The sequence below is a fragment of the Phascolarctos cinereus genome, unplaced genomic scaffold (genome assembly GCF_003287225.1).
Source record: "Phascolarctos cinereus isolate Bilbo 61053 unplaced genomic scaffold, phaCin_HiC Scaffold_5;HRSCAF=322, whole genome shotgun sequence".
Classification (NCBI taxonomy): domain Eukaryota; kingdom Metazoa; phylum Chordata; class Mammalia; order Diprotodontia; family Phascolarctidae; genus Phascolarctos; species Phascolarctos cinereus.
Genome location: NW_027555958.1, coordinates 339,153,443 through 339,178,948, shown reverse-complemented (window position 1 = coordinate 339,178,948; position 25,506 = coordinate 339,153,443). Strand labels below are relative to the sequence as shown.

General features: G+C 37.0%; 1 protein-coding gene across 1 annotated transcript in view; it reads left to right on the top strand.

The window, feature by feature from the left end:
* ERO1B (endoplasmic reticulum oxidoreductase 1 beta) overlaps positions 1–25,506 on the top strand; it is a 60,797-nt gene that overhangs the window by 9,217 nt on the left and 26,074 nt on the right. The window contains exons 3-6 of the mRNA XM_021000418.2: positions 10,303–10,386; positions 16,751–16,792; positions 21,517–21,599; positions 22,600–22,673. Coding sequence (XP_020856077.1) covers positions 10,303–10,386; positions 16,751–16,792; positions 21,517–21,599; positions 22,600–22,673 — 283 coding nt within the window. The remainder of the gene's footprint in view (positions 1–10,302; positions 10,387–16,750; positions 16,793–21,516; positions 21,600–22,599; positions 22,674–25,506) is intronic.

Below are 25,506 nucleotides of genomic sequence, written 5' to 3'. Positions count from 1 at the left end.
CAAGAAGCTTGGGTCAGTGTCTCCTATGCTGTAGCAGGAGAGCTCAACTTTAAAAGCCAGGACATAGACAAACACCACGAGCAGAAAGCAGAAACAGACAATGACCATAGGTTCTTATTATGGGGACAGGGAAGATCAAGGCACAAATTCAAAATAGGACAACGTTGTCAATATGCCCACATCCAAAACCTCAAAGGGGAATATGAACTGGTCTCAAGCCCAAAAAAGCCTTCTTGGAAGAGCTCGAGGGATTTTTATTTATTTTATTTTAGTTAGGCAATGGGGTTAAGTGACTTACCCAGGGTCACACAGCTAGTAAGTGTTATGTGTCTGAGGCTGCATTTGAACTCAGGTTCCCAAGTCTAGGGCTGGTGCTCTATCCACTGTGCCACCTAGCTGCCCCAAGAAGGATTTTTAAAAGTCAAATCAGAGAGGTAGAAGAAAAATTAGGAAAGGAAATGAGAAGTGAAAAGGAGTCAGTAGCTTGAAAAAGGAAGGACAAAAATTGGCTGTAAAAAGCAAGTCCTTAGGGGACACAGTAACAGCCGTATTGTGTGATAACTGACTGACAGACTTAGCTCTTCTCAGCAATGCAAGGATCTAAGACATCTCCAGAAGTTTCATGATGGAAAATGCTATCCACAACCAGAGAAAGAACTTTGAAGTCTGAATGCATATGGAAGCATACTATTTGCTCTCCTTTTCTTTTGCTGTTTTTTCTTTCTTGCTGTTCTTCCCATTAGTTCTATTCTTCTTTACATTATGACTAATGAGAAAATATGTTTAATATGAATATATAAGTAGAACCTATATCAGACTGCCATCTTGGGCAGGGGGAGAAAATTTAAAATTCAAATTCTTATGGAAGTGGATGTTGAAAACTAAAAATAAATTATAAAAAAACCCCTTAAAACTTGCAGTAAGACTTTTAGGATATCTTGAATATTCTATATTTAATTTTTTATGTGTGTCTTGTTTCCTCTCAAAATAATGTAAGCTTCTTGAAGACAAGTACTAGTTTTTTTTCTGCCTTTGTTTGCCTAATTCTTAACATAGTTCCTAGCACATATAAGCACTTATTAAAAGCTTTAGAATTGAATTTTCTACACCTCCTAGTTGTGTAATAACAAAGATAGGGTGTTCTGGAGAAAATAGTATGGGAATCCTGATTGTAGATTTCTTACATTTTGATCAAGGATACCTTCAATGTAAATATAGACTATTATCAAACATTTAAGATGAGAAGGTAGATAAATGAATGGTTATTGTTTTCTCAGTCATTTTGGGAGGGATAGGAAGGAGGAATAAAAGCGTCATCTTTATTATTCTTCTGGAATTTTCCCCCTTTTGAGATATTAATGCCTCTCAAACTACTGCGTACAGGATGTATTAGGTTCAGACATTCTTTCCAATATCTTTAAATTACAGTACCCCTTTCTTATAAAACATGTAGATTATTGTGATAGCATGTGATCTGCTCTTTTGTAGATCTCTGTAAAGACACTGGCTGACCTGTTCTATTTACCATTTGTCTGTCTTCTTTCTGTTTTCCTTTACAGATGGTTTGGGGGTGATCTGATTTATATTTTGCAACATCTTTACAGATTCTTTTAACCTCAAGTACTTTTCTAGAAGCTAATACTATTTATAGTCTTTTCTCATTTCCCTTTCTAATGTTTTGCAAATGAACTTGTGTTCTAATCGGTTATCATGTCTCTTTCTGCAAACAGATAAAAGGCATGAGGCAGTTTCTGGCTTCTTTTGGCCTCCGTGTGTTGAATTTTAGATATTTTTAATTCACTGGGAACTAAGAATAGTCAGTGTTTTTACTTTTCTTCATTTCTAATTTTTTTGGAGAAAGCAACTTGTTTAGATAGCTTGGAACTGCAACAGTCACATTCAGTGTTCTCTCATCTTTAGCTTTTCTTCTAATGTAGTTTTTACTTTCATCTTTAACTAGTTACTGATATGATTACACATACACAGTTGATTCTGAAATGACTACTGCTTTTCTAATTAGTTCCTGCCTGTCTGTAAGATCTGTTCAATTTTGGTTTTTTTTATATCTTTGCTAGTCCTTGTTATTTTATTTTTGTTCTGAATTTAAACACAAAAAAGCATTTCCATACATACAGCAGAACACACAAAAAAAGAAATACTCCATTTAAACTACTTGCTTTAAAACAAAAAGGAACAATTTTGCGCATAGTTTACAAAACTATGCTATTTGCATGTCCTTTGTTTTGAATTTCTTTATGTTCTTTTCTATGCATTTAAAAAATATTAACTGGACCTTTAAATTTTTTTGTGCCACTATTGCTAGCCTCTCCTTTCCCCTGTTAATTTTTTTTTAGTATTGATTTTGCTCCGATATTTCTTGCTGTTTCATGGAGTCATTGATTTCTGTTCATGCTATTCTAGTTTTCAGGAATTCCATTTCTTGAGTCAGGTTTATTACTTTCTCATCTAAGCTACTTATTCTCCTTCTAATTTTTTCTTATCTCTTGCTTCATTTCTTCTAGGCATTCATGTAGTCCTTATGGAAAATCTTTTTTTTTTCATTTGAATCCTTGTAGTTACTATGGAATTAGATTTGCAGTAATTTTTGATACTTACTTGATGTTTGCTTTACTCATTTCATCTCTCCAGCTTTAGTTTGTAAATTGGAGCTTTATGCTAGCACCATACTCAGCTCCTTGCTATACTTTTGGGAAAGGGTATTGGCCTTACTTGTTCTTGTGCTGAAACCTTCTATAGGTTAGGCCTCCTTGGATCTTTGAGGTTCAGACCCCCTGGCCCAGCTGCTGCTAACCCTCCCCTTCCCCCCCACCCTCCCTTTTATTTTCCACTCTGGGTCTTTGGTCCTCATGCTGGGGCTTTCTTAGGGGAGCTCTTTACTCTTGCTGCCTGGTTGGCTTCAGTGTCCAGTCTCTGGTCTTTTTAACATGTACATAACTTGAGAGACACCCCCCCCCAACCCACCCCTGACCCTCAGCTTCTGGCTGACCTTTAGTGAAGCTCTGGGACAACAGTTTTTACTTGTTATGGTTTTTCACAGGGCTTCTTGATTGTTATTTGGTCTGGTGCAGGCTTTAGGGTTTTGCGTAAGTACATAGTGGGAGCTGGGCAGCGTGCCTTTTGTTTAGGCAGCCATCTTGACTGAAAGTCAGCCATATCTTTTCTTTAAGTATTGATGATGTAAAGATATGAGGTTTCTGGGTTGTACGTAGCTCTAGAAGGAAGAGAATATAAGGGTTATCTTTGTACAATTATGTACAAGCATGGTCCTAGCCCGCACCCCACCCTTGCTTCCCCCTCCCCACCAAACTTCACTGACAAGTATGGCTTTATTGTGCCAGATTGATGTTATGTGCTACTGATGCACAGATAGCTATTTGTACTCTTTTATCTGGCCTCTTCTGTCTTTTGCATGTGAACATAGTAAAACTGTTATATGCCTATGCCTATACTTATGTATACATCCCCTCCAATATGAACTCCTTAAGGGCAAGACTATTTTTACTTTTGATCTGATATCCCAAGTTTCTAGCACAGTTCCTGGAATATAGTATGTGCATAAGTATTTACTAAATTGAATTAAAGGGCATTTAAGGTATATGTGGCCTTTTGCCCTTCCATATACTGAAGAACTCGTTTTACTCTTGTCGGTGCTAGATCTCTTCTTCACAGTGTCTTCTATTCACTGCCCTCCTCAGAGCTTAGAACTAAAAGCTCATTTTAGTGTAACGCCTAACTCACATGTATATCTCTTCAATGATATTCCATTAAACAAACATTAATAACTTATTATTTTTAAAGTTTTGTTCTAGTAATAAGAAGATACCTGTCTCTGTCTCTACACTGGCTGTTGCCAGCATTCTTCATGAATTATAGAATCATACGGTAACAGAATTTGAGAATTGGAAGGGACCTCAGAAGCTATTTAGTCCAGTGGTTCATCAGAAGAATCTCTACCATAACATACGTTACAAATGGTAGTCCAACCCTGGCTAGAAGAACTCCAAGGAAGGGGAAACCCTCTCTAGGGAAAATCTCTCTAGGCAGCCCGTTTTACTTTTGGAGAGCTCAGATTGTTAGGAAATTTTTACTAGCATTGAGCCTCTTTGCAACTTCCACTCACGCTCCAGTTTTCTCCCACTGGAGCCAAATGAAACAAATCTATTCCCTCCTCTGAATAATAACCCTTCATATGCTTGAAAATGGCTGTCATCTCTCTCCTGAATCTTCCCTTTTCCAAGTTAAATATGCCCAGTTCCTTTAAAATGATTCTGATAATGACCTGAGCTAATGCTGCTTCATTATCCTGGTTACTCTCTCTTTGTGTCCTTTTTAAGCTTTGGCATCCAGAACTGAACACAATACTAAAGAAGAAAGTAGAATATAGTGTAGCTATTATTTCTATAGTGCTAGGGGGGCATATCTCTCTTATTGCTGCCCAAGATAGCATTTGGTTTTTTGGCTGTCACATCACACTGTTGATTCATATTGAGCTTGCAATCCACTGAAACCACCAGATATTTTAATAACAACTCCTGTCTGTGCCTCCTCAGTCATCTTATTACTTGTGAAGCTGATCTTTTGACTTCAGTTCAAGACTTTTTATTTATTCCTACTGAATTTCATCTATATGAGATACAGCTCAATTTACTGTAGCCTTTTGAGATCCTTTTTTTTTAATGGATTCTTGACTCTGTGATCTATTGTATTAGCTTTTCTTTTATGTTCTCTTTAAGTTCAAGGATAACACCTATGCATTTATCTAAATCAGGGGTGGGGAACCTCTGACCTTAAAGCCACATGTGGCCTTCTAGGTCCTTGGGTGCAGCCCCAAATCCTTTTATTAAGAGGATTTGTTCTGTGAAGTTTAAAGGGCCACACTTGAGGACCTAGAGGGCCACATGTGGCCCCAGGTTCCTCACCCCTTATCTAAGTCATCAGTAAAAGCTGAAACAACAAAGGTCAAGTATAGATTCCTAGTATTGCCAGTATCCTGCAGTGAAGATTCCTGCCACATTAACATTGACCCATTAACAACTATTCTTTGAGTGCAGCCATCCCACCTTTTCTGAAGCCATCTTGATTGTATTATTGCCTAAATTGCAATGTGGAAGGGATAACTATTACAATTAACTCAGAATAACTTAGTTGTTCACAGATATTCTTCAGACAGTATTGCTATAGGAGCAGCTGGGTGGTGCAGTGTATAGAGCACTGGCTCTGGAGTCAGGAGGACCTGAGTTCAAATCCGGCCTTAGACAATTGACATTTACTAGCTGTGTGACCCTGGGCAAGTCAGTTAACCACCTGGCCTAGCAAAAATAAAAAACCAAACAAACAGTATTGCTGTTACTGTATGCAATGTTTTCTTGGTTCTGCTCATTTCACTCTTCATTATTTCATGAAATCCTTCCATGTTTTTCTAAAATCGAACAGCCCATCATTTCTTATAGCATGGTAGTATTTCAGCACACTCATATGTTTAGGCATTCCCCAATTGATGGCATCCCTTCAATTTCCAGTTCTTTGCTGCCACAAAGAGAGCTGCAATAAATATTTTAGAATATATAGATTCTTTTCTTTTTTCACTGATCACTTTGGGAAACAGACCTAATAGTGGTATTGCTGGGTCAAAAAGGTATACATAGTTTTATAACTCTTTTGGCATTATTCCAGATTGCTCTCCAGAATAGTTGGATTAATTCACAGTTCTACCAATAGTGTGTGTCCCAGTTTTTCAACATCCCCTCCAATATTTATCATTTTCCCTTCTATAATTTTAGCCAATCTGATAGTTGTGAAATGATGTCTCAAAGTTGTTTTAATTTACTTTCTAATCAATAATGATTTGGAGCATGTGATTGTTGGTAATTTTAGTTTTCCTTTTTGGAGTTACTATTTCATATCCTTTGACTATTAGAGATAGCTTTTGCTCCAATGAATTTCTGTCAATTCCTTATTTTTTTTAAAAAATGAGACATTGTGGGGCAGCTAGATGGTACAGTGGATAGAGCACTGGCCCTGAAGTCAGGAGGACCTGAGTTCACATGCGGCTTCAGACCAAACACTTGACACTTACTAGCTGTGTGACCCTGGGCAAGTCACTTAACCCAATTGCCTTAAAAAAAATTTTTTTAAATGAAACATTGTTTTAATCAAGTCACTGTTGATTGTGAATTATGAAAACAAAGCCCCCCCTTATGTGAGAAGTGATTTATCATCAGAATATTAGTTCCTTTTGAATATTAAAAGACTTCTCACACACACTTTCTCTTGCTTATATGAGATGTGATTGTTTTTAGAATATTAGTTCCTTTGAATATTAAAAGGCAGTTCTGACTGGATATCACAATTAAACCATATGGGGACTTTGGAATTACAACAGATATTTGTAGCTGTAAGTTTGTCTAGTTACTGTTAGGTCAAATGAAGATGAGATACTGTTTTCTAATTTGGCCATTGTTTTCCCATAATCCTTTGAGGTGGCATCTTAAAATTTCTAAAGTGGAGGAACTTTTTTCATGTGTTTTTTATTTCAACAGATCAAAATTTTCACCAGTCCAGTCTATCTTACACACTACTGCCAAAAGAATTTTCCTTAAAGCACAGATTTGATCTTGGGATCATCTCATTCAACTAACTCAAGTGACTTCCTTTTGCCTCCAGAATACTCCTCCTACACAACCTGGTCCCAGCCTATCTTTCCAATGTCAGTGGACTTTATTCCCCTACCGTACTCTAAGATCCAGCCAACTAACATTCTCAATTCCTCATTAATATCTCCTCTCTCCATGCAAACAGTGGTATTTCCATACCTAGAGTCTACTTCCTTTTTATCTTTTTCTCGTAGTGTCCCTCTTCCTTTAAGATGCATCTCTATCACCATCTTCTACAAGAAGCCTTTTGCTATCCTCTCAACTATAGTGTCTTCCCTCCCAAACTACCTTATATTTAATTATATTTACAGAAAATACATTTTATGTACCTTTTGTCTCCTTTATTAGAATGTAAGCTCATTTTGAGTAGTGATTGTTTGCTTCTTTGAATGTGTATCACCAGTGTATTTGATACTTGTTGAATGATATAAATTACAATTACTTTTGATGCTTACTTATCCTGTGTCATTCTTGACTATGTCCTTCCATAAATCTTCTATAGAGTCTACACAGTATGCCAGAGTCCTTCCTCTAAGTTGGTCTGTATGCCTGACGTGTGTGTGTGTGTGTGTGTGTGTGTGTGTGTGTGTGTGTGTGAGAGAGAGAGAGAGAGACAGACAGACAGACAGACAGACACAGACAGACAGACAGACAGAGACAGAGAAATAACTGGCTTACCTCTTTTTCTGACCATATATTTTCTGTGTATTAGTGCTTATACCACATTTTTCATATGTGCAGAATAATATTTTTATAGACCAAGGCAAGTATCAAAATATAAGACCAACTACCTTATTTTAGGTACTAAGGCAATTAAACAAATGAAAATTTAAATGTAACTCTTTTGTCAGAGACTCCTAAGGCATGTAAGGTAATGTATATTTTGGAAGATTTTCTTCTTTTGTCTTCTCTGTCTATTCAGGAAACCTGGGAAGAACTCTGTTTGGTACCATCATACTGAAACAGACTTCTCACTTGAAAGATTGCAGTTCACAAGACTGCAGGGGAAAGTTTTGTTTTGTTTTGTTTTTTTCCATAAAAAAAGGAAAGAAGGAAAAATGGAAGTCCTTGATTTTATAACCATCAGGCTCAAAGATCACCTGTGTAAAATCCCAGTCACTTGTAGTCTCCAGTGTAGTTCTTTTCATTGATGTCTTTTATGGGCCTTGTCTTCATCCACACCTTAGTCTTTCCTTGAACCCTGTGGCCCTCCTCCCCCTGCCCAGACTTGAAGTCAGTTTTCTTTTGTTCACTGCTTCCTGGCTGCTATAGCTCATGGCTAGACTGGATCATAGGATCAGTAGTTTGGAGCTGGAAGATCATCTGGTCAAACCTTCATTTTACATATGAGGAAACAGGTACAGAGAATTATGTGACTTATCAAGATCACTCAGGTAGGAAGCAGCAGAGCCTGGATTAGAATCTAGGTACTGGGTGCCAGTGTTGTGGGATGGCTTTTTTTGTCCTGGGCTGCTTCTGGAGGATAGCTCTAGGTGTTTGTCTTGGCTATTCTCTTTCACCACCAGTTGGTGAAACCCTGGTCAGTTTCTTATCTCACAGGGCAACTATCTTTCTCCAAGAGGAAGACAAACTCAAGAACTGTCATTCAGCTTGGTCTCCACCAATAGGACTATTTTCTTATGCCCACTACCCTGATTCAGACCCTCATTACTTCTTGCATAGACCATTGCAGTAGCTTCCTAATTGGTTGCCTTACTTTAAATCTTTCTCCTTTCCGATCCATTGTCCATATAGCTGCCAAAATGAATTCTTAAAGCACAGGTCTGACCATTTCACAACTGTACTCAGTGAGATATTGACTGTAAGATCAAATATAAACTCCTTTTAATCCCCTTTGAAATCTAGCCCCAACACACTTTTCCATCCTTATTATAAATCATTCAATCAGCAAGCATTTATTAAGCACCTACTGTGTGCTGGGCATGCAGAAAAAGGAAAGACAGGCCCTGACCACAAGGAGCTCACAGTCTAATGGGGGACACAATATGCCAATAACTATGCAAAAAAAAGATATGTAGAGGACAAAGTGGGTGTAACGTCAGAGGGAAGGCACTAAGTTTAAGGAAGACTGCAAAAAGTCCTCTTGCAGAAGATGGGACTTTAGTTAAGACTAGAAGCCCAAGGAGCTAGGAAGCAGAGATGAGGAGGGATAGAAGTCCAAGTGTGGAGAGCAGCCAGTGAAAAATTCCCAAAGTCAGGAGATGGAATGTTAAACATTGGTTAAACTTATGAATGAAGTTGTTATAGTCAGTGTTGATGTCATTTTGTTTCATTTCTCATTTTTTATTTTTAGTTATTGAAATAATTCAGCATTATGTCATTTAAATTGTATACTATATCTTTTCTCATTATTCTTTCTTTTTTTAAAAAAATTAACTCTGATTTCTTTGAGGAATTGATGTTTTTACTGTACACAGACAGCTAACTCAGGAATAAATTCCACATCAATAATAAGTGTTTTCCTACCTGATAAAATATTTTGTTTCATGGCATTATTTGGTGCTTGGCATGACCATATTATATTCATGTATGTTCATGATATAGGAATGTAAATCTTTCATAATCTACAAGTCTTTGGCCTCTTTCTTTTCTTATACAACCATGTTTTCCTCTGTTTCTCCCCATTCTTACCTATTGCTACTTTTGTATTTAAGTTACCAAGTATCAGAGTGCGTATATATGTGTGTGTATTTGATTTGGATGGTCTTATCAAGTACTTTGTAGAATTTTGTTACCATTTCATCTCATCAACTGACAGTGATTAAGTTGCAGCTGTTTTCATGGTAGTTAAACAAAGACTTTACTATTATATTATGTGATGACCAAAAATCCCTTGAAATAATTCTTCTTGTTTCCTTTGGGAGGAAACATTTTGTGAACACATTTCTTTCCTTCAAAGGGTACCTGTGACCTGTCCTTTCATTTAATTCTAACGTCCTTTTTTCCTCCCCTCTAAAGTTTTGTTTATTGTTCAGCTCCTCCAGCAATATGTACACTCATTGGTTATTGGACAAAAACCTTAGATTTAGAGTGCTGGCAGTCAAATTGGTCTGTTGATGGGCTAAAAATTACTGTGTAATTCATAACAACCCTCTACCCCCTTTCCTTTCACTCTGTCACTATTACTGTAGAATCAGAAAAGAGCCACATGGACTGAGTTTCATGGGTATCCATGGCTAAAAAAAAATCATCATCAGGTGGTTATTTTACTGCTGATATATTTCTCTATAATTTGTCAAGTTAGGCCTCAGAAAACAAGTCCAGTCTTTTACGGGGGCCATAATAAAATTTCTTCCTAGCATGGTAGAACCTGCCAGAATTTAGTCTCTACTGGCTGAGCCTTTGAGAACTCAGGGTTATCTGTATACAGTGATGAAGTTTAAGATTTTTGGCTTTGTGGATTGTTTTGAAAAATACAATGGAAAAAATTCTGTTAGCTCTATTTTCTTTACTTCATATTTATTAAAAAAGGCTAGGCTATCTAGTTGACTGGGAACATTGTCTTAAATATTGTTTTGAATAAGGCCCATGAATTTAATTTGATGTATACTTTTTGTTCTTTGACTAACATTTTCTATTTTCTTTGTCTCTTTATTATTTTTTAAAGGTTAATTTGATGAGACCATGCCCTTTCTGGGCAGAAGATGGCCAGTGTTCTATAAAAGACTGTCATGTGGAACCTTGCCCAGAGGTATACAGCCAAGTGGGAAATAAAATATTGTCTTCCATATATAAAAAGCTCAACTTAGATATCAAAAAGTCATCAGTCTTTGGCATTATTTTTCTGTTAAAGTTATGGATTTGGGCTGATTCATTTATATAGTCTCATTTATTTCCTTTCCCCCCCTTGTTAAAAAAAAAAAGAAACAAATATTTATACTAGCGTGTTAGAATTAGGAGTTTAGTATGTGTCCCTCAAACAGAGAAGCTAACTGGCTGTCTAGGAATTTAAGTAATAATTTTGACTATGTTGATCTAAACTATGAAGTTAATATATTTTATATCCAAAAGAAAATAATTCATTAGTGATATCTGGTTTTTATATTCAGTTCTGAAAAGAGTTACTTTCACATATTGGCACTTCAGGATAAGAGCATCCAAAATTTTTACTAAAGCAATAATATGCAAAGATAATTAAGAACAAACAGATTTTAGAATTTGCCTTTCCTTATCTATCACAAACAGGTAAATTCTTTCCCCTCACCTCTAATTAGCTAAAAGATATGGTCCTATCTCAGTTTTCTTTTCTGTACCTTTTCTCTCAGACTCTGTTTATTTTCCATGAAAATAGGAAAAAGATATTAAGATGAGATACATATAGGGTGAGGGGACAGAAAGACCTTTTAGAAAACTTATTGCCTCCAATTCTTTTCTCCAAGTTATCTGGAAGATGCATTTTCAAGTTATTCATGTGTTTTTAGTGTTCTTGTCTGCCTCCTATTAAAAATAGATCTATGATGGGATATTTCTTTTCAATATTTAGATATTTTAAAAATGTTTTAAAATACTGTTGGTTATTTAAATAGTTATGAAAATTTTGTTTTAGTTCACTCGGTTTAGAAAATCATTTTATTGTTGCTTATTTTCATAATGTACCTAAGCCAGAATTTGCTTTTTTGTGGTATAAAAAAAATGGCCAGGCTTTAATAATTAAGGTAATTTTATTTTGAAGTTTACATTCTGCTCTCTATTATTCACACTATTAGATAACAAGGGTACTGTGGATCATATATTTAGAGCTTAGAAGTCATTGAGTCCAGTCCCCTTTGTTTTTTAAGTGAGGAAACTGAGGCACAGAGAGATTAAGAACTTACTTAGGATCACACGTTAAATGTCTGAGGCAGGTTTTGAATGTAGTCTTTCTGATTTCAAATCCATTGCCCTAGCTACTACATCATGCCTAAATAAAGCACATAGATAATCCAGAGATATTATTTTAATTTTTAGTTTCATCTTCCTCAAATAGATTAGAGATGATCAGAAGCCTAAATCCAGGTCCAAGAATCAGAGGATGCCATGGATCTTAATGCTTAGCATTATAATTTATAGATTTTTGCTATAAAACAAATTAGAGTCCACAGGGCACTTTATTTGGGTAGCTCTGTGATTTCATCAATCTAGGTACTTCCTCTACTTTTGTAGACTGTTATTTCACTACCTTTACTCATACTATTAGATTCTTGTCCATAACTTTTCATAAATTTTCCATATTACTGGATATCTTTTCATTGTTTTAGTATCTTGGAGGGACCAGCATATCATAGTGTGCATCTCTCATTCCTCATTCTTGTTACTTGACTGACTGGCCTCTTTTTCTTGTTTTAAAAGTTATAATTCACTACTTTATCATGACAGAGGTCACTCTGTGGCCTCAAAGCCTTTGTCAGTAGAACAAAAAGTTATAGGCTTTGTAAGCTTCTAAGTATGGGCCCAGTGCCTGACTCTTTGTCTAGTACAATTGGGTATTTCTGTCTGTCATTCCTTTTTCAGTTAGTCACAGAGCAGCCAAGGGGTGAAACCAGAATTCATCTGCGGCCTCAGATACTAGATATGTTACCCTGGGCAAGTCCCTTATGTTTGCCTCAATTTTCCTCATCTGTAAAATGAGGAAAATAATAGGACCTACCTCCCAGGATTGTTTTGAGGAGTAAATGAGATGATATTTGTAAAGCACTTATCATGTGATAAAACTTAAATGCTTGTCCCCTTGTCTTTCCCTCCCCTTCCTTCTCTTACCATTTGCTCTTGTCTGCAGAAGGTGTTACTAAGAGTTGCTCTCTATTACAGCCTCTTTAGTTCTTTGTAACTGAGCCCCATCTATGGTCGGTCTTTCTCTTAGCTCCCACATTATCTCTTGCCCAGAGAAGGCCAAAACAATCTACTGATGAAAATCTTGTTCTCATTGGGTTCAGTCTGTGTTATTTATTACAGAAGGAAAAGCTTTCATAGTTTTTTCTGTCTGAGAGGAAATTCACTTCTGTAATTGCCACACTAAACTAGGGGCTCTTCTTTGAGGTTATTGGCCCTTTATGACTCTGCTCCTGCAGACTTTTGGTTTTACAAAAGCTTGCCTAGGAAACTGGCCTGGTCAACTTAAGGAAATTCTCAGACTTCAGGTTTAGGTATAGTGATTATAAATTTTCATATCCTTCCCTCTGAGACCTGGAAAGAGGGAAGTAAGGGAACACCCAGGAGTTCTTAAAGTGCTCAGCTTTCTCCCTAATTTTCTTCATATTTGTGGACTCTGAAATTTCTTTATCTGATCGTAATCTGTCATTCCACCTCTCTCTTTACCTTGCAGCATTAAATCCTGTTCAGTGTGGTCACCATGACCCCCAAACCCAAACTGTGTTAACTGAGTCCACCATAAGTTTGTCATATAATTTCAGCCGGATTATCACTGCAGCAGAGCAATCTTTTTACACCTCCCTAATTGATTAACTATTCCATTCATCACATTGGTTCTTCCAAACCTTTTATCCCTCCTCCAGCTTTCCGCAGCTCCTCCTCCCCAGCCTTCTCAGCCGAGAACCTTGCCTTCTCTGAAAAAAGTTACACATTTGTCAAGAGCTCTCCCTTCCCCTCTCCTCATCTTGCTGCTGCTGCTGTTCCGTAATTTTTCAGTCGTGACTGACTGTTTGCCACCCCTTTTGACGTTTGCTTGGCAGAGATACTGAATGGTTTGCCATTTCCTTCTCTAGCTCATTTTACAAATGAGGAAACTGAGGCAAATAGGGTTAAGTGACTAGCCCAGGGTCATACATCTAGTAAGTGTCTGAGATAGATTTGACTTCAAGAAGGTTAGTCTTCCTGACTCCAGGCCTGGTTCTCTATCTGCTGCATCAGCTAGCAGCCCTCATCATCTTATATCATTTAAATGCCTTCTGCCATTATCTCTTCCTTAACCCCAGTTTCACTTGAAGAAGTAGCAGCTTTTCTTGCAAGGAAAACCTTTCTACATGCACAGGCAGTTTTGTTCCATCCCTTCTTCTCCAGCAGATTGCCCATTTTATCATCGCTACTCTCACTTAACTTTAATCTCTGTCTACTGGCTGTTTCCTTACTGCCTATAAATATACTGACTATAGGAAATGAACATTTACTAAGCTCCTACTATGGGCCAGGTGCTCTGCTAAAGTGCTTTACATGTATTATCTCATTTGATCCTTGCAACAACTCTGGGAAATAGGTGCTGTTATCCCCATTTTACAGTTGAGGCAACTGAGGCAACCAGAAATTTATTTACTGTCCCAGGGTCACACAGCTAATAAGTATCTAAGGCCAGATTGTAACTCAGGTCTTCCTGACTTTAGGCCCAGTTCTCTATCTTATGAACCACCCAGCTGTCTGGGGATGCTTCCAGTCAGAATAATAACTTTCTCTATGAAGTTGCTCCTTTGTGGTCATGGGGGCTGAGGTATTCCTCAGTGGTGACCCCGTATGGTTGCATTAGATCTCTCTTTAATGGTGTGAGAGAATGTCTGGGTATACTAAGCTACTGTTGGGTGATTTGAGAAAAGGTCACTTTATGTAAGAGCTTCTCAGTCTTGGCTTTTGGTAAACTTCCCTAAGCTTCCCATTCTATATGCTGCGAAATAGAGTCTAATTCTACCATGTATGTTCACATAAGAAATAGAGACTAATTGCAATTACATAACATTTATTTACCAAATATTCCGTATAGTCCATTAAGATTCAGTGCATACACCCCTTTCCCCACCCCATGTATCCATACCTTAAGCTAGGAACTTCTGTTTTAAATGGTGATGGAAGGATTAGAGAATTCATTTAGGTCACAGAGTTCAGAAACTATCCTTAGCTTTTTGATTTGGAAGGAGTTTGTCTAAAATTAGGATACTTTCCCCTCTGATTCTAAGGATCTAGTCAGTTTTCTATGAAGATTTCTTGAGATATATGTAGGCTCTATTTTTGGTCGTGTTTTCAAGTAGTCCAGTCAATGATTTTTAAATTTTTTCTCATCAGTCTGTTTTTGCTATGAAATAGTTTTCCTTTTTTTTTTCTTTTCAGTCTTTTGACTTTGTTCTACTGCTTCTTGTTGTCTCTAAAGGTCATTGGTTTCTCTTTGGCCCATTCTAACACTGAAGGAGTTTGTTGCTTGGGTAAAGTTTTGTACCTCTTGTACCAGCCTGTTAATTTCCTTTCCAGTTCTTTCTTCCATGGCTTTCATGTCTTTTCCAGTTTTTTTCCTCTAACAACAAAACCCTCTTGTTTCATCTCTTCCTGGAATTTTAGTTGATTTTTGTGTCTATTTTTCTTTAAAGCTTTGCTTACAGATGTTTTGGAGTTATTCACTTCATTTGGTTTGTGTCATGAGCATACCTGTCACTATAATACTTTCTTATGGTGAGACTTTTTTTAATTTGCTCCTTCTTCCTGCCTCTTTCCTGATTGATGCCCCCCTGGTCTGAGCTCTATAAGTTCCTGACTTAGCTTTGGGTCTGAGTAATAGTAGACGGGTGCTGGATTCAGCTACTATCAGCCATCTGGAAGGCTCTGGTGGTTCAGAGGGACAAAATTGTAGGCTTTCCTTTTATTTGGGGTATTCCTCTGCAGGCTTAATTCAGACTGGACTAGAAGCTGGAACTGAGACGCTGTTGTATATCTCCAGTTAGAGCTATACTGCTGCTTGATTGCTTCTAAATTTGTCCCTCTTATGATACACCCCCTAGGGCCTGTGACCCCACCCTACCACCCAGTGCCATGCATGGGCATAGGTCCTCTCCTCATTCCACCCTGGATCTGTGACCCAGGACAGGTAGTGGGCAATAAAGCTGCCACATGGCACCTGTTCTCATACCCTGCTCACGTTGTCTTGATACAAGTCTGGGCCTCCTCTTGAAGGCCTCTCAAGGGCCTCTGCCTTGAGCTGGAGTGCTCTGCAAGGCTCCATACTCCTGACCAGATCCCTCCCATCACTAGTATCCCCAGACGTCTCTGTTTTCCTGTGCCATCCTGGGCTTGAAAAATGACTCACTGGTAGCTTTTTCTTGGATTTCCCCTTGGGGGTTTAATCTGGTGCATTTAGTACATCTCTTTGGAGGAGTTTGGAGGCTGAGCTTGCTGTACTTGACCCTGCTACCCTGCCATCTCCACAGCAAAGAGTTTAGCTAAAAGTGACTATATATGAAAAATTAGTTATGATTCATAGATCTGTTCATTTGGTATTAAAAACTCATAATAGTCTTATGAAGAAATCTTGAAACTGAATTTGCTTGATTCAGTTTTCTTAATTTTTTCTTCATTCTTTATATAGTTTGCTTATTTAGTTAGCAAATTATAGCTTTGTTTGGCAAATTACTAAGTTAAAACCATCAATACAAACTAATATAATTAATTTCTTATAGCAGAAATATCATATCTAGCAATAAAATAAGTGTAAATAAAAATTGGACAGGTAGCATGTCCTACTGGAAAAAGAGCCAATCACAGGGTCAGAAAGACTTTGACTCAATTTCTGCCTCTGATACATATTAACTGGGTGATCCTGACCAAGTCACTTAACCTCTTGGTAACTCAAATAACTCTCTAAGACTATAAGTTGCACAATAGTAGCTTATCTTTGTTGGTAGAGGGAGTTTCTTCACTGAGAGTTCCCTACACTCACAAAATAATAGGTTCAAACAAAAAAAAATTTTTAAGAAACTTTCAGCTCCTTTAGATTTCCAATATGTTTAGAGGGTAGTTTAAATAACCCCACCTTTTGGTAAGAAACTTAATATTTATAAATTAAGCTAATAAGTTCAAGTAGTTAAAATATGAGAATGGCAGCCTACCAGAAAGAACTTGAGGCACTAAATTAGAATACCTGGTCTCACTGTGACTGCTTTATGCCCTTAAGTATGTCATTTACGTATCTAAGAAACTACATGGTACTTTCTTCAGGAGATGACGGTAGAACACCATAAGAACTTTAATCTCCCTATTGAAGAAAGGTACTTTGTGAATTTAGGACCAGATAGTACTGATAATGTGAACCAAATATAGCTTTTGAAAATATATAAGAAATTAATATTCTGTTTTTTTTTCTTTTTAAGAGCAAAGTTCCAATGGGAATTAAAGCTGGGAGTTCTAATAAGGTGAGTGATTTTTTTTCTCTGAACTAATCCAGTTTTTTTATTGAGTAAATCTTTTACTTATTTACTTATCTTAATAGTGACAACTTTGGGAATTTACAAAGTTAATGGAGAATAGAGAGAAATTTTGCTTCATATTCCTGTTATATTTCACAGGGACTGACACAAAGCACAGGATTTCAGCAAGAGTAATTCTGTTGGAGTAAAAGCAGGGACTCACCTGAGCTCTCCCCCAAATCCCTCTAAATATCTTTAATGGCTCTAAACAAACTATAGAAGCTGAACTACCCACAAAAAGACAGAGTGAAACAATTTTCTAGCCCAAGAAAACTTAGAAGGTTGACAAGAAAAGTCTGTGGCTCCAGGGTGAGAGAGGAGTACTGTCCAATGCAGGCCATCAAACTACAGAGCAGGCCCCAGTGAGCCATAAGGAGGCCTCAAGGTGACTGAAGCAGTGGCAGCAGTGACAGTTTCCAGGTCTCTCAACCCGCAGGGATCAGACAGTGGGTCAGAAGGAGATTTACAGGGGTCCCTTTGCTGGCACCAGGGGCAGTACTCTGTTGCATTGCCTATACTTAGTTCTGGGTTGCAGTCCTGTGTCTTAGTCCCAGTCCACAACAGAGCTTGGGAGCAAGGGAGCAGGGACTCTGGTCACAGTTCCAGGGTTGAAAAGAGTGCTTGTGGTTGCTCACAAACCAGTGCACAGTACAGGAGTATAGTAAACACATCTCTCCCTAGATCCAGACCACCTTGGAAGAGCCAAAAACTTACAGCTTCTCAGAATTGCCTCTGAAAAACAGCTGCACAAAAAATTTGAAGCTTGCAACAGTGCCTCCTCCACTTGGGAAGCAGAGTCCCACTTTAACAAAGAGTTAAAAGTCAAGAATAGGCAGGAAAATGAGCAAACGACAGAAAACAGTTCTTAACATAGAAAGTTACTGTGGTGACAAGGAAGATCAAAACACAGTCAGAAGAAGACAACAAAGTCTAAATTCATATGTCCAAAGTCTCAAAGAAAAATATGAATTGGTCTCAGGTCATGGAAGAGCTCAAAAAGGATTTTAAAAATGAAGCAGGAGAGATAAGAGGAAAAATTGGGAAGATAAATGAGAGTGATACAAGGAAATGATGAAAAAAGTTAACAGCTTGGTAAAGGAGGCACAAAAAAATACTGAAGAAAATAACACCTAAAAAAACAGAATCGCCAAATGTTAAGAGGCACACAAATACAATGAAGAGAAGAATGCCTTGAAAAACATAATTGGACAAATGGAAAAAGAAACACAGAAATTCACTAAAGAGAAGAACTCCTTAAAAAGTGGAAATGGAAATGGAGGTACAAAAGCTCACTGAAGAAAATAATTCTTTAAAAGTTAGAATTGGGCAAGTGAAAGTTAATGACTTTATGAGACATCAAGAAACAAATAAAATCAAAAGAATGAAAAAAATAGAAGAAAATGTGAAATCTTTTTGGAAAAACACTTGACCTAGAAAATAAATCCAGGAGAGATAATTTAAGAAATATTGGACTACTGAAAGTCATGATTAAAAAAAAAAAGAGCTAGATATCATCTTTCAAGAAATTATCAGGGGCAGCTAGGTGGTACGGTGGATAGAGCACCAGCGCTGACATCAGGAGGACCCGAGTTCAAATCCGGCCTCAGACCAAACATTTGACACTTATTAGCTGTGTGACCCTGGGCAAGTCACTTAACCCCAATTGCCTAAAAATAAAAAAAAAATTATCAAGGAAAACTGCCCTAATATTCTAGAAACAGAGGGTAAAATAGAAATAGAATCCATCAATCGCCTCCCAGGAATAGTATAGCCAAATTCCACACCTCCCAGGTCAAGGAGAAAATACTGAAAGCAGCCAAAAAGAAATAATTCAGATATTGTGGAGCCACAGTCAGGATAAGACAAGATTTAACAGCTTCTACACTGAAGGATCAGAGGGCTTGGCATATGATATTCCAGAGGGCAAAGGAGCTAGGATTACAACTAAGAGTTACCTACCCGGTAAAATTGAGTATAATCCTTTGGGGGAAAATGAACATTCAGTGAAATAGAGGACTTATAAGCATTCCTGATGAAAAGTCCAGAACTGAATAGAAAATTTGACTTTCAAATATACGATGCAAAAGAAGCATAAAAAGGTAAACAAGAAAGAGAAATCATAAGCAATTTGATAAAGTTAAACTGTTTCTACTCCTGTATGGGAAAATGATAAGTATAACTCCTAAAAACTTTCTTATTATTAGGGCAGTTAGAAGGAGTATATACATAGACAGAAAACAGGTGTGAGTTGAATGTGATGGTAGGATTTTCTAAAAAAAAATTAAGAGGTGAGAAAGAAAAATGCACTGGGAGAAGGGGAAAGAGAGAGGTAGAATGGGATAGATTATCTGACATAAGAGGTCTGAAAGAGATTTTATAGTGGAGGGGGGAAATGGGGAAAGAGGGAGGGGAGCACATGAACCTTACTCTCATCTGAATTGACTCAAGGGGAATAGTACACATACTCGGTGTAGAAATCTTTCTTACCATACAGGAAGGTAGGAAGGGAAGGGGGTAAGAGAAAGGGGGTGGGGGCAGGCTAATAGAAGGGAGGGGAGTTTGGGGGAGGGAAAAGTCTGAAGCAAAACACTTTTGAGAATGGACAAGGTAAAAGGAGGGAGAAAAGGATAAACAGAGGGAAAATAGGAAGGAGGAAAGTACAAAATTGATAATCATTACTGTGAAAAAAATTTTTTTATGGTGAGTTTCTTTGATACAGACTTCATTTCTCAAACATATAGAAAACTGAGTCGAATTTATAGAAATAAGAGCCATTCCTCACCTGATAAATGGTCAAAGGATACGAACAGGCAGCTTTCAGATGAAGAGATTAAGGCTATTAGGGGAGCTAGGTGGCGCAGTGGATAGAGCACCGGCCCTGAAGTCAGGAGGACCTGCGTTCAAATTCGGCCTCAGACCAAACACTTGACACTTATTAGCTGTGTGACCCTGGGCAAGTCACTTAACACCAATTGCCTAAAAAAAAAAAAGAAAGAAAGTAAAGCCATCATCATATAAAAATGCTCTAAATCTTTATTGATGAGGGAAATGCAAGTTAAAACAACTCTGAGCTACTACTTCACACCCATCAGATTGGCTAATGTGACAGAAAAGAAAATTAGAAATGTTAGAGGGGATGTGGGAAAATTAAAAACTAATGTACTATTGGTGAAGTTGTATAATTATTTCAGCCATTCTGGAGAGCAATTTGGAACTATGCCCACAGGTCTATAAAATCATGCATACCCTTTGACCAAGCAATACCACTACTAGGTCAGTGTCCTAAAGAAATAAAAAAACAAAAAGGAAAAGAACCTATGTATACAAAAATATTTAAAGCAGCTCTTTTAGTGGTGGCAAAGAATTGGGAATTGAGGGGTTGTCCGTTAATTAGAGAATGGCTGAATAAGTTGTATATGATTGTGATGAAATGCTATTGTGCTTTAAGAAATGATGAGCAGAGTGTTTTCAGAAAAACATGGAAAAACTTAGGTGAACTTATGTAAAGCAGAACCAGAGAACATTGTACACAGTAATAGCAATATTGTGTTATCATCTACTGTGAATAACTTAGCTCTTCTCAGCAATACAATGATTCAAGACAGTTCTGAAGGACATATGATGAAAGGTGCTATCCATCTCCGGAGAAAAAACTGGTAGAGCCTGAATGTAGACCAAAGATACTTTTTCTTTACTTTTTAAAATTTTTCTTCATTTTTTTTTCTGTTTTCTTTCACAAAATGGCTTACATGGAAATGTGTTTTGCATGACTACACATGTAAAACCTATGTCAAATTGCTTGTCTTCTCAATGAGTGGGGAAGGGATGAGGGGAGAGAATTTGGAACTCAGAATTTGAAAAGAAAAAGAATGTTAAAATTGTTTTTACATGTGATTGGGAAAAGATAAAATGTTAAATAAGATTTTTAAAAAGAGTGATTCTGTCCCCCCAAACTCCTTTTAAGCAATGGTCATATTTAGTGGAAATAATGCGCTGTTTGCTTCATTTCCTTAAATGGTATAAGCTTTTTGAAGTTACTGAGGCTTCACTTTCTGGTACCCCTTGAAAGGATTACTGTTCTTTGCAGAACTCAGTGCTATCCACCTTGTCACTAGAAAACATTGTGCACTTTGCCAACTCAGTAGGTAACCCCTGTCATCCAGATATAGTCTAGTCTTCCATTGCAATTAATCAGCCTGTTATTTCTAAGGTTAAGTTGTAATTAGTAGTAAATAGTTATCAATATCTTTTGAGCAAGATACTCTTCAAATGGATGTGATGTATAGATTTTTTGAGAATTTCTAAATATTTACTTCTTTTCTATTTTCCACATGGATTACCTAGTTTGCGGGCATTCAGTTTTCTTTTTTTTCCCCAAAGGTGAATGTCCTCCACCCAAATCTCTGTAATGTGAACATTTACTTTTAAAATTGGGCCAGAACTCTGTTAGCTGACAGGATTAGCAAGATAAATCTGTACTTGTCAGGTTATATTCTCTTGCAGGTATGTTATGATTAACTTTGTTCTGAGATTTTTCTTTTAGAATGATACTAAACTCATTCCCATAATTCTGTACACTGGAAAACTTATTCTGCTTGAATACCCTTTAAATTTGTTTGAAAATGTTAAGTAATAATTATTGCTAAATTTACCTATGAATTTTATTGTAGTATTCAAAAGCAGCAAATACCACCAAAGAAATAGAAGACTGTGAACAAGCTAATAAGCTGGGAGCAGTTAACAGCACATTGAGGCAAGTTGTATTTTAAGTAGCATTACTGTCCATATCAGAAATCTGTTTTTTCTTGTGACATGTTCCAAGAATTTTTGTCAAGGTCTAATTAAGGTTCCCATTAAAGTGCCAACTAACACTTAAGAATGGAAGGAGAGAGAGGTGGTGCAGTGGATAGAGCACCAGGCCTGGAGTCAGGAGGACCTGAGTTCAAATCCGGCCTCAGACCAGACACTTGACACTTGCTAGCTTCCTGACCCTGGGCAAGTCACTTAACTCTGATTGCCTCACTAAAAAAAAAAAAAGAATGGTAAGGAAGCTCAAGAAGTCAAGGATAATGATGTGGTGATGAACCTGGGAGACTGGAAGGATGATGTCCATGTATTTATTAAGCACCTGGGAAGTGCCAGGCATTAGATACCATCAGGTGTCATGTATTAAAATCTTACGAATCTTAAACATCTTAAGATGTTTCTGGCACATCTATTTTTGAAGTGTCTAATAGATAACTAGTAATGGAAGGGACTGAAGGCCAGGGGAGAGACTGGGGCTGGATATATAGACCTTTGAGTGATCTGCCTAAACATATGGGAGCTTTTGAATATAGAATCTCTACAATAGAAGAAGAGGGCCTTGGATAAAACCCTGGGGAATACCCACAATTAGGGGTTAAGGTTGATGAGCCAGAAAAGGAGACTGAGGACTGGAAAGGTAGGTAGGAATTGTGCATGTATATATATTGTAAAATGAAGTCTGCCAATTAAAGTAAATTATTATTTGATTTATATGAGTGATATTTTTATTATAGCTCTTTACTAGAAGTTTATAAGAGTTTTTTATATATTTTTCATATAAAATACACTATTATTCACTCTTTTGTATTATTTATTACCTAAGTTTATCACAGGCCAACTAATGGATGAAATTGCCTTTTTAAAATTATACTCAAAAATCTGATACAGAGACAAGGAAAATTTCAAATCTAAATTAATTTATTTTTCTTTTGATTTCTTCCCTATAGTAATCAAAGTAAAGAAGCTTTCATTGATTGGGCAAGATACGATGACTCACAGGACCACTTTTGTGAACTTGATGGTAATAAAATACACCTGTTTAAGTTATGTCAAATTTAATTTTCACTTTGGAAAGTAAATGATTAAAAGGGAGGGGTCATACGGTGAAGTAGATAAAGAACTGTTCTCGGAGCCAGAAAAACTTGGATTCAAGTCTCACCTTTGATCCATGATGGCTGATTTACCCTGAAAAGTAACTTTACCTCTCATCGCACTATGTAGATCTCTTAAGACAGTAAACTTTAAAGAAGGTGCCAACCTGCATTGGTAAAGGGATTTTCTTTATTTGGCTCTACGCTGTATCAGTGAAGTCACAGGTCTACTCCCTGTCCACATCCCCTAAATTAAAGGTGTCAAACTCAGTGCAGGCTCAGTGATGCCTGAACCTAGATGAAATTTAATTGGGAAATATTTAACAAAATAAGTAAAAATAAAATACAAAATATTTTAAATAAAAATATACTTTAAATCCACATTATGTGGATTCAACCTTCAGAAGACGGTATAGTCTGTCTTTTCCTCCAGAGTTTCCTGAAGGGTAAAAGGAAACTGAAATTCAAGCCTACTTAAAGCAATTTCTTGAGACATCACATAATATAATAGAACTTTAGTAAGGAATTGCTGGATGACTTTATGGCTGTGGCAAATGAATGGTCACAGAGAGCTTCTAAAGTGATTGAACAGTTTCCTAAATGGGGAAAAGGAAAGGAGGAATAGTTTCAGTATAAATATGAACACATAAGAGCCACACTTCATAGCACATTTTATGAGATTACAGTATGTTATATACTAGGTGCTTCAAATAGTTTAATAAAGAAGAATGCTAAAGAATTACCAGAGTAAGTAATTTCTGTTAGATATAAACTAAAAAGATCATTATGTATATGTCCTGTTGAATATCTAGATAGTGTAGTGAGTAGCTGAGGCACTATATGTTCTTTAGTTGTTAACCAATAGCTGAATTAGTCTCATTTTCTTTGTTAAGAAATGTTTGAAGAATATGTTTAGATGAAGCAAACTTTCATATCCAAGCTAGTTATTGACTTTGTTTCTCTTGATTTTTTTCCAAAATGAAAAAATTTTGCTAAAAACTTATTTTTCTATATTTCCCAGTTTCTCATTATGTCTGGTCTTACAAGTGAAATCCTGATTATTTTCTTTTGTCCTTTTTGACAACATGGTGTTTTTATTTTTTTCTCTTTTTTTTTCTTTTGTGAGGCAATTGGGGTTAAGTGACTTGCCCAGAGTCACACAGCTAGTAAGTGTTATGTGTCTGAGGTCGAATTTGAACTCAGGTCTCCCTGAATCCAGGGGTGGTGCTCTATCCACTGCGCCACCTAGCTGCCCCAACATGGTGTTTTTAAAACACATTAGCTAATAATAGCTAACATTTATGTAGTGTTTACTATATGCTGGGCACCATGCTAAGCGCTTTACAATTGTTATCTTATTTGATCCTTGCGACAGCCCTGGGAGATGGGATGCTATTGTTATCCCTATTTTGCATATGAGGCAACTGAGGCAAATAGAGGGTAAGTGCTTTGTCTGGAGTCGCATGGCTACTTTATAAAGTGTCTGAATCCAAATCTGAACTCAAGACTTACTGATTCCAGGACCTGTGTTTTGTGTAGTACCAGCCAGCTGCCTCAGTTAATGATAATTAATAATCATGGTTGCAGGTCTGACTCTGTCACTCCCCTACTCAAAAATCTGTATTTGTTCCCCCTTGCCTCTAGGATAAAACACAAAGTCTATCATTTAAAGCCCTCCACAATCTGACTTCCGTCTCCGTTTCCAGTATTACTCCCCTTCATGCAGTCTCCATTCCTGTCAAACTACTGTGCTGGCTATTTCCTTCTGGGCCTTTGCATAATATGTACCTGGTGTCTGGAAAGAGTTTACCATGTCTGCTTGTTAGAATTCATAGCTTCCTTTAAGATTCAATTCATCTGTACTTCTTATGTGAAGTCTTTCCTAATTCTCCAGGATAGTGCTTTCTGCTGAAATTACTTTTTGTTTACTTATCTTGGTATTCTCCTTACAAAATACAAAGTTCTTTTGAGGGCAGGGAGTATCTTTTTTTTTTAATCCTTATTGTCTAGCCCAGTACTTTTCACATAGTATGCACCTAAATGTTAAGTTGAATTTTCAGTTCCTATAAGGTAAAGTGATTATCTGTAGATGACATTACTGGCACAATTTAAATTATGTTTGGTTTTTTTTTTTTTAAGTAATATGGAAGGCCTGTTTTCTTTATGTCAGGTCATAAGTAATACACATGGACCAAATGTCTATGGGAATTACTATTTAGAAATATACTTAATTCATAGATGATAATCAGATTTTTGTATGAGGGGCTATTGTGTTCTAGCAACTAGAATCACAGAATTGTACTTTGCAAAAGGACCTCCGTGGCCATCTAATCTAATCTGTCCTGACAAGGAATTCTCATTAATATACCTAAATATACCATCCTCTGCATGGAAACCTCCAGTGAGGCAGAGCTCACCTTCTTTATAGCCAGCTTGAACTACGTTTAGACAGCTATAATTGTTAGAAAGTTTTCCTGACGTAATACTTAAATTTATCTTTTTTGTAACTTCTACACATTTTGGGGGCTCCCAGGTGAAATATAACATGTCTAATTCCTTTTCCATATTAAAGGTCTTCAGATAATTTGAGGAAATTTTTTGGATCTCCCCAACTCCCCCAGTAAACTTTAAGCTAAATATCTGTTTTCCTTTCCTAATATTCGTATGAGATGAGCCCTTCCCCTCATGAACACCCTTGTTTGTATTCTCTCTAGCTCACCTATATCCTTAAACTGTGGTACTTAGAACTAAACACATACTTGA